At 49.1% G+C, this 9,399-nt stretch overlaps 1 protein-coding gene across 1 annotated transcript in view; it reads left to right on the top strand.

The window, feature by feature from the left end:
- Positions 1-9,399, top strand: part of PLEKHA4 (pleckstrin homology domain containing, family A (phosphoinositide binding specific) member 4) — a gene marked incomplete at its 3' end in the record, with an annotated part of 32,389 nt that overhangs the window by 16,489 nt on the left and 6,501 nt on the right. The window contains exons 14-18 of the mRNA XM_014550425.1: positions 359-508; positions 1,411-1,509; positions 5,275-5,415; positions 7,445-7,544; positions 7,617-7,693. Coding sequence (XP_014405911.1) covers positions 359-508; positions 1,411-1,509; positions 5,275-5,415; positions 7,445-7,544; positions 7,617-7,693 — 567 coding nt within the window. The remainder of the gene's footprint in view (positions 1-358; positions 509-1,410; positions 1,510-5,274; positions 5,416-7,444; positions 7,545-7,616; positions 7,694-9,399) is intronic.

The raw sequence follows: 9,399 nt of genomic DNA, 5'->3' as shown, positions 1-9,399 counted from the left end.
CGCCCTTAGCCCTTCCTGATCCTCAGCATTCGGGGTGACAAGGATGTGGGAAGACACTTTTCCTCTCTCCCTGGGGCTGGGTGTGACTTCAGAAGGTTAATCTTTTTTTAAAAAAAATATGTTTTTTATTGAATTTAGAGAGAGGAAAAGAGAGGGAGAGAGAAAGAGAGAAATATCAATGATGAGAGAGAATCACTGATTGGCTGCCTCCTGCACGCCCCCTACTGGAGATGGAGCAGACAACCCGGGCATGTGCCCTGACCAGGAATTGAGCCGTGACCTCCTGGTTCATGGGTTGATGCTCAACCACTGAGCCACACTGGCCGGGTGAAGGTCATCTTTTTCCCTCTCGGTGCAGGAGCAGCTAGAAGCAGCCCTGGAGCTGACCAGACAGCAGCTGGGCCAAGCAGCCAGGGAGGCTGCGGCTCCCCCGCGGGCCTGGGGGCGCCAGCGCCTCCTGCAGGACAGACTGGTCAGTGTGAGGGCCACTCTTTGTCACCTGACTCAGGTGAGCATCTGGGAAGGGACCTACCCTCCCAGGGGGCCCCAGGACTCAACAGGTGGTTCCTGGAGGGGACCGAACCCCAAGGGCTCATGGGAAGGTAGTTCTTGAGAATCGCCCGCTCCCCGAATTTTAATCCCGTGCTCTTGTCTGTCCCAGAGGGTGAGCAGCCAGGAAGCTGCAGAACTTAATTGCATGGTTTAAGAGGGTGCGTTTGATAAGGATTCCTGAACCTCAGCTCCCACTCACGGAAGCTGTGTGAGCTTAGAAAAGTTACTTAACCCCTCTGGGCCTTAGATCCCATCAGATGCCTCTTATGTAAACTCGAGATGGAAAATACAGTATTTACTTCATAGGGTCACTGTGAAGATTCCATAAATATACGTAAATGAATGAATGAATATTTAACACGTAGGTACCTGGCAGCTGATAAGCACTAGTTAAGTGTTAGCTATAAATATTATCATCTGTAAAATGGAAACACGAATAGTACCTGTAGCACAGACTTAAATGAGTGCCAAGAACGGTGCCTAACACACATGAAGTGCCTGATAAATATTCGCTGCTATAATTATTACTGTGGGTGAGGAGGTTTCTGCTGCCCAGGAGTGCATCGGGGTGTGGTCTTGACTAGCCCAGGGATTCACCAGGTGTGCCCCAGGGCGGCACAGAGGTGAGGGTTCAGAGACAGCTGTTCTTTCTCTCCACTAGCAGCTCTTTGGAGTGGCAGGTTCCTTATAGGCGCTGGGGTTCCCGGTAGTTGGAGCCAAAAGGCCTTTGGGAATTGTAGTCCAGGTACTGCCGCAGGACACCAGGCACCAGGCTTGCCTTCTTCCTCCTTATTTGGAGTAGGAACCATCTAGCGGGCGGGCATGCTAACCCTGTGTCTCCCCTTTCTGGGACCCGAGGAGCGAGAGCGGGTTTGGGACACGTACAGCGGCCTGGAGCAGGAGCTGGGCACCTTGAGAGAGACCCTGGAGTACCTGCTGCACCTCGGGTCCCCCCAGGTACGTTCGTCCCTGTCCCAAGCCCCCAGCCCCACTCTCCACTCCAGGTCCACCTGGAGACCCTTTGGGCATTGAAGCCCCTCCCACAGATTGAAGTACTTCTCACTTTATCACAAGCTCCTCCCCTTCTCTCATTTCCTCCCTTTTCTTTTCTCCTTTTTTTCAATAATCACCCGAGGATATGGCCGGGCCCTCCCCTGGACTCATCCTTCCACCAAAGCTGGGAGACAGATGTAAGTGCTCCGGGATCCAACCGCTGCTGAGTTCCAGGATTGGGGAGAGAATATTCTAGGTGTGTGTGTGGCAGAGAGAGAGAGAGAGAAACATCAATGTGAGAGAGGAACATTGAACAGTTACCTCTCTTATGTGGCCCAACCAGAGATCGAACCCCCAACCTAGGTATGTGCCCTGACCGGAAATCGAACCCACGACCGTTAGGTGTAGAGGATGATGCGCCAAACAACTGAGCCACACCAGCCAGGGCTGTTTCCTTTCCTTTTAAATCCCTTATTATAGCCCTAACTGGTTTGGCTCAGTGGATAGAGCATCGGCCTGCGGACTGAAAGGTCGCAGGTTCGATTCCGGTCAAGGGCATGTACCTTGGTTGTGGGCACATCCCCAGTGGGGAGTGTGCAGGAGGCCGCTGAATCGATGTTTCTCTCTCATCAATGTTTCTAACTCTCTATCCCTCTCCCTTCCTCTCTGTAAAAAAACCAATAAAATATATTTAAAAAAATAAATCCCTTATTATAGTTCACACCAAGCTCTTCACTTTAAGACCTACTTTCGGGCTCAGAATCACTCTCCCTCTGGTTTAAATCTCTCCTCTTATTTTTTTTTATTTTATTTTTTAAAAAATATATTTTATTGATTTTTTACAGAGAGGAAGGGAGAGGGATAGAGAGTTAGAAACATCGATGAGAGAGAAACATCGATCAGCCGCCTCCTGCACATCTCCTACTGGGGATGTGCCCGCATCCCAGGTACATGCCCTTGACTGGAATCGAACCTGGGACCTTTCAGTCCGCAGGCCGACGCTCTATCCACTGAGCCAAACCAGTTTCGGCTCTCCTCTTATTTTGAAGCCCTACTCTCTGTGTCAAAACTCCTCTCATCAGCCCTGTCCCCATCCTGCAAGTTCATCCTGACTTTCGCTGTTGAATGTATCCTCTGAATTTCCAGTCCTAAAGCCAGTCCCTTAGTTCGAGGCCCACTTCTGAAGGATAAACCCTGTTGCTTACTTAGCCTCAGACCCACCTCTTCTTCATGCTCTGCCTAGCAATCGAGTTTCAAAATCATCTATTTTTTTTAAATACCCACCTGAGGATACGTTTTTATTGATTTTAGAGAGAGGGGTAGGGAGAGAGGGAGGGAGAGAGAGAGAGAGAGAGAGAGAGAGAGAGGCATCAATTTGAGAGAGAAAAATAATTTGGTTGCCAGGAGATTGAACCTGTCACCCAGGCATGTGCCTTGACTGGGAATTACACCTGTGGCTCTTCAGTGCATGGGACAATGCTCCAACCAACTGAGCCACATTGGCCAGGGCCAAAATCATGTATTTTTTATTTTATTTATTTATTTTTTATTGATTTCAGAGAAAAAGGGAGAGGGAGAGAGAGAGAGAGAGAGAGAGAGAGAGAGAGAGAGAGAGAGAGAAACATCAGTGATGAGAGAGAATCATTGATCAGCTGCCTCCTGCAAGCCCCATACCGGGGATCAATCCCGCAACCCAGGCATATGTCCAGACCTGGAATCAAACCGTGACCTCCTGGGTCCTAGGTCAACACTCAACCACTGAGCCACTCTGGCTGGAGCCAAAATCATACATCTTTCGTTAAAAACATTGACTTCGAGTATTAAATGTGTACTTACAGATTTAAGCCCTGACTTCTTCATACTAAACTCTCCCAACTTCTTCCTAAAATCCACCATTTAACACTAACCCCGCCTAGTGGTGTTAAATATTACTTACCACCAGCAATATATGAAGAGAATAATGAATACCTCACAACCAAATTGGGTTTGCTACGGGAATGCAAGGTTAGTTTTAACACTTGAAAATCAGTCCATGTATTTCACCACATTTGGCAAAATAATAGGGGAAAACCACATGGTTGTCTCAATAAATGCAGGGGGAATGACAACATTCAACACCCCGTCATGATAAAAGCTCTCAGCAAAGTAGAAATAGAAGGGAAGTTCCTTAATCTGATAAAAGGTATTTATAACAAATCCACAGCAAACATGGTCAGTGAAATATGGAAAACTTTCCTCCTGATATCTGGAATAAGGCAAGGGTGTTGCCCTAGCTGGTTTGGCTTAGTGGATAGAGCGTCAGCCTACGGACTGAAGGGTCCTGGGTTCGATTCCGGTCAAGGGTACCTGCCTGGGTTGTGGGCTTGATCCCTGGTGGGGGGGCGTGCAGGAGGCAGCCGATCAATGATTCTCTCTCATCACTTATGTTTCCACCTCTCTCTCCCTCTCCCTTCCTCTCTGAAATAATAATTTTAAAAAAGACAAGGGTGTCTGCTATCACCAATTGTAGTCAACATTGTACCAGAGGTTTTAGACAGTACAAGTATGAAATAAAAAATTAGGTATAAGGACAAGAAAGGAAGAAGTAAAGCTATTCTTATTTACAGATGACATGACTGTGTATATATGTAGAATATCCAAGTAGTTTCCAGCTCTCGCCGGTTTGGCTCAGTGGATAAAGCACCGGCCTGTGGACTGAAGGGTCCCAGGTTCGATTCCGGTCAAGGGCACATGCCTCAGTTGCAGGCTTCTCCCCGCTCTGCTCTCCCAGGTCAGCGTGCATTCAGGAGGCAACTAATTGATGTATTCCTCTCACATTGATACCATTTCTGTCTTTCCCTCTCTCTTCCACTGTTTCTGAAAATCAATGGAAAAATACCCTCGGGTGAGGATAAATAAATAAATAAATGCACACATTTTTAACAACAAAAAACAAACCAAAAAACCCCCACAGCCGGAGCCGGTTTGGCTCAGTGGATGGAGCGTTGGCCTTCGGACTGAAGGGTCCCAGGTTCGATTCTGGTCAGGGGCATGTACCTTGGTTGTGGGCACATCCCCGGTGGGGGATGTGCAGGAGGCAGCTGATCGATGTTTCTCTCTCATCGATGTTTCTAACTCTCTATCTCTCTCCCTTCCTCTCTGTAAAAACATCAATAAAATATATTTTAAAAAATAACACAGGGTAATATTGACACAAGGTCAGACAAACGGACCAAAGAAATTGAATAGGGTGTTCAGAAGCAGACTCACGTACATTGATACGGCCCCCTATTTAAGACAGAGGTACCACTGCAGAGCAGTGTAAAAAAGACAGTGTGAGTGATAAATGGTGGTGAGGTGACAGGATCTCCATATGGAAATGGATAGCCACAAATACAGCCTCGATATGCCCACATAGTCCATTTATTTATTTTTATTTTATGTATATTTTTTTATTGATTTCAGAGAGGAAGGGAGAGGGAGAGAGAGAGAAACATCAATGATGAGAGAGAATCATTGATTGGCTGCCTCCTGCACGCCCTCTACTGGGAATATAGCCCGCAACCTAGGCATGTGCCCTTAACCGGAATCGAACCTGGGACCCTTCAGTCCGTAGGCCGATGCTCTATCCACTGAGCAAAACCAGCTAGGGCCATAGTCCATTTATGACTCCATAAATACAGCCCAGCTGGTTTCAGATCCTGCCTGTGGCCTATCAGCTTTAACCCTCTTGCATTTTCCCACCCCCAGGACAGAACGTCCGCTCAGCAGCAGCTGTGGATGATGGAAGACACCCTGGCAGGTCTGGGGGGCCCCCAGAAACCACCCCAAAGCACTGAGCCTGACTCCCCGTCTCCTGCACTCCAAGGCGAGGAGTCTTCAGAGAGAGAGGTGAGGTTTGCACACCTCTCTTCCCATCCCCAGCTTCCTGCCCCACCTGCCCCTGGCCAAACGCATCACCCACTCACCTCTTTCCCTCTCCTTTGACCAACTAACCAACCTCAGACGAGTATCCTAAGCTGCGGAAGCCTGAGTTTCCTTATTTGTTACATGTGAGCGTAAGCCAGGGGTGTGCTGGACCCACTCCCCCCCCACCCCCCACCCCCTCAAGGGCCAACTGCGGGCATCACTTCCCAGCTCCACATTCAGTGACGTCCTGTTGAAATTGACCACAGTGGGAATATTTACACCACGGTAATTGGCAAACATACAAACCAGGGCTGTTTTCTCCCAGAGAGGCATTGCTTAAACTTCTGATCAGAACCCCCGCCTTGCAGAGCTCTGTAAGAAGGAGAAAGGATGCCGGGGGCGTGCCTGACACAGAGTCGGCCCTCGGGGGCAGGAGCCACTATTGTCTCATCTGGGTTAGGGCCGCTGCTTGCCGTGAGCTTCAGAGCATGCACGGAGGAGCCCTAGGTTCAGACCCCAGCCTTGCCTTCTTGGTGACATCAGTCATTGACCGCACTCTCTGAGCGTCAGTAGAATAAGAATAGGTGTCTCATAGATGTATTGAGGGGATTTAATAAAACAGGAGAAGTACTTAGCACCATGCCAGATGCATCATTATTATAAAACCCCCCACTTATAATGCCCCGTCCTGTGCCAGGCACCGTTCTAAGGGTCTTCCATGAGGTTTCGATCCTCATATAAGAAGTTTAAATGTGGCCCAGAGGGGTCGAGTAACTTGCCCAAGATCACACAGCTAATGAACCACAGAGCGGAGGTTGGTCATCTGGCTGCTGGTTTTCCATCTTAATCCTATTGTGCTGTGTCTCAGTTGCCAGGTGCTTAATACGTGGTAATAATAACGATGCTGATAATCATTTTTCCTCTTCCCCAACCCATCCAGAGTCTGCCTGAATCCTTGGAACTGAGCTCACCCCGGTCCCCAGAAGCCGACTGGGGGCGGCCCAGCACTGAGCCTGACTCCCCGTCTCCTGCACTCCAAGGCGAGGAGTCTTCAGAGAGAGAGGTGAGGTTTGCACACCTCTCTTCCCATCCCCAGCTTCCTGCCCCACCTGCCCCTGGCCAAACGCATCACCCACTCACCTCTTTCCCTCTCCTTTGACCAACTAACCAACCTCAGACGAGTATCCTAAGCTGCGGAAGCCTGAGTTTCCTTATTTGTTACCTGTGAGCGTAAGCCAGGGGTGTGCTGGACCCCCTCCCCCCCCTCCCCAAAGGCCAACTGCGGGCATCACTTCCCAACTCCACAATCAGTGACGTCCTGTTGAAATTGACCACAGTGGGAATATTTACACCACGGTAATTGGCAAACATACAAACCAGGGCTGTTTTCTCCCAGAGAGGCATTGCTTAAACTTCTGATCAGAACCCCCGCCTTGCAGAGCTCTGTAAGAAGGAGAAAGGATGCCGGGGGCGTGCCTGACACAGAGTCGGCCCTCGGGGGCAGGAGCCACTATTGTCTCATCTGGGTTAGGGCCGCTGCTTGCCGTGAGCTTCAGAGCATGCACGGAGGAGCCCTAGGTTCAGACCCCAGCCTTGCCTTCTTGGTGACATCAGTCATTGACCGCACTCTCTGAGCGTCAGTAGAATAAGAATAGGTGTCTCATAGATGTATTGAGGGGATTTAATAAAACAGGAGAAGTACTTAGCACCATGCCAGATGCATCATCATTATAAAACCCCCCACTTATAATGCCCCGTCCTGTGCCAGGCACCGTTCTAAGGGTCTTCCATGAGGTTTCGATCCTCATATAAGAAGTTTAAATGTGGCCCAGAGGGGTCGAGCAACTTGCCCAAGATCACACAGCTAATGAACCGCAGAGCGGAGGTTGGTCATCTGGCTGCTGGTTTTCGATCTTAATCCTATTGTGCTGTGTCTCGGTTGCCAGGTGCTTAATACGTGGTAATAATAATGATGCTGATAATCATTTTTCCTCTTCCCCAACCCATCCAGAGTCTGCCTGAATCCTTGGAACTGAGCTCACCCCGGTCCCCAGAAGCCGACTGGGGGCGGCCCCCCGGGGGGGACAGAGGCCCTGCCAGCCCTCGCTCAGGTGAGCACCCTGGGCCGGGAGGGACACGCATGGCATCCCCTGTCCTCACCACGTCCCGTTCTGCCCTTCCAGGTGTTAGATCTCCCAGGATCTCCCAGGCTTCTAGCCCCGAGGGTCGCTGCCCTCCCTCCCCACAGCCAGGAGCCAAGGTAGGCAGCCTATTGGGCCCCTCCGGCCCATCTTGTAACGTTTCCATCTGGTCAGCACGGATCACCCACTCTTGGGGGGAAGGGGGTTCTAAGGCCACAGCCCAGATCAGAGAGAATGTGACTTAAGAACATTGGGATTACATTTTGTCTCTGCCACCGCTAAGCTGTGTGACTTCAGGCCAGTTACTAAACCTCTCTCTGCCTCCATTTTCTCACCTGCAAAATGGAGCTGATAGCAGTGCCTACCACCTAGAGCTGATGTGAGGATTCAAACTAGATGAATGCCCAGAAAGGGTTGGAAATAGTGCCTGGATATAGTAAGTACTTCATTCATTCATTCATTCATTCATTCATGTACCTATTCATTGACTCAACAAATATTGATTCAATATCCTCTTCACTGTCCGATAAGATAGCCAGTAGCCACATGTGGCTGTTTACATTTAAACGAAATAAAATTAAAAATTCACTCACACTCACCACACTGCCATTGCTCAGGGGCAGATAAAACATTTCCATCACTGAGGAAAGTGCTCACGCACAGAGGTGTTTAGGCGCTGAAGTCGCAGGTGTGAGCAAAATGAGAAAAAAACTTTTTTTCCCCTTATGAATCTGGTCTTCTAGTGGATGTCAGAGGCAGATCATAAACAGCCAATTTACTGTAGCCCTGGCTGGTGTGGCTCGATGGTTACAGTGCTGGCCTACACATCGAAGGGTTTCGGGTTTGATTCCTGGTCAAGGGCATATACCTGGGTTGCAGGTTCAATCCCTGGTTCTGGTCAGGGCATGTTTGGGAGCCAACCAATTGATGTCTCTCTCTCTCTCTCCTTCCTCTCTTCCTTCCACTCTCTAAAAATCATTGGGGAAAAAGTGCAAAATTTTGCAGATTCTAGACCGGTAATATGGTGCATACACTGTGTATTATATAAAATCTCCAGCGATGCCTGGCGCAGCATTCTTAACCAAACACATTAACATTTCTTCAATAAAATGTATGAATATTCATATTAAATGGGATAAAAACTATAAATAACATCTCATTTAAATGTCAAGTTTTTTAAAATAGCAATAATCTACTAAATGAGCAAGTCAGAGTAGAATAAAAATAGAAATATTGGGCACTTTTTATTTCTTTTTAAAAAATATTTGTATTGATTTCAGAGAAAAGAAGGGAGTGGGAGAGAGAGAGAAACATCCTATATAGTAAAAAGGTAATATGCAAATTGACCCTAAGAGGGGAATGACCGGTCGCTATGACAGGCACTGACCACCAGGGGCAGATGCTCAATGCAGGAGCTGCCCCCTGGTGGTCAGTGCGCTTCCACAGGGGGAGTGCCGCTCAACCAGAAGCCGGCTCATGGCTAGCCAGCGAAGGATGTCTGATTAACAGCTTAGGCCCATTCCCGCTGTTAGTCAGACATCACCTGAGGGCTCCCGGGCTGCCAGAGGGCGCATGCTGGGCTGAGGGACCCGCCCCCTCTGCATGAATTTTCATGCACTGGGCCTCTAGTTAATAAGAATCATTGATTGGCCCTAACCGGTTTGGCTTGGTGGATGGAGCGTCGGTCGGCCTGCGGACTGAAGGGTCCCAGGTTCGATTCCAGTCAAGGGCATGTACCTTGGTTGCGGGCACATCCCCAGTGGGGGGTGTGCGGGAGGCAGCTGATCAGTGTTTCTCTCCCATCAATGTTTCTAACTCTCTGGCT

This window comes from Myotis brandtii, unplaced genomic scaffold, assembly GCF_000412655.1.
Source record: "Myotis brandtii unplaced genomic scaffold, ASM41265v1 scaffold601, whole genome shotgun sequence".
NCBI lineage: Eukaryota > Metazoa > Chordata > Mammalia > Chiroptera > Vespertilionidae > Myotis > Myotis brandtii.
The sequence above is the reverse complement of the archived record's forward strand: the minus strand, read 5'-3'. Positions and strand labels throughout refer to the sequence as shown.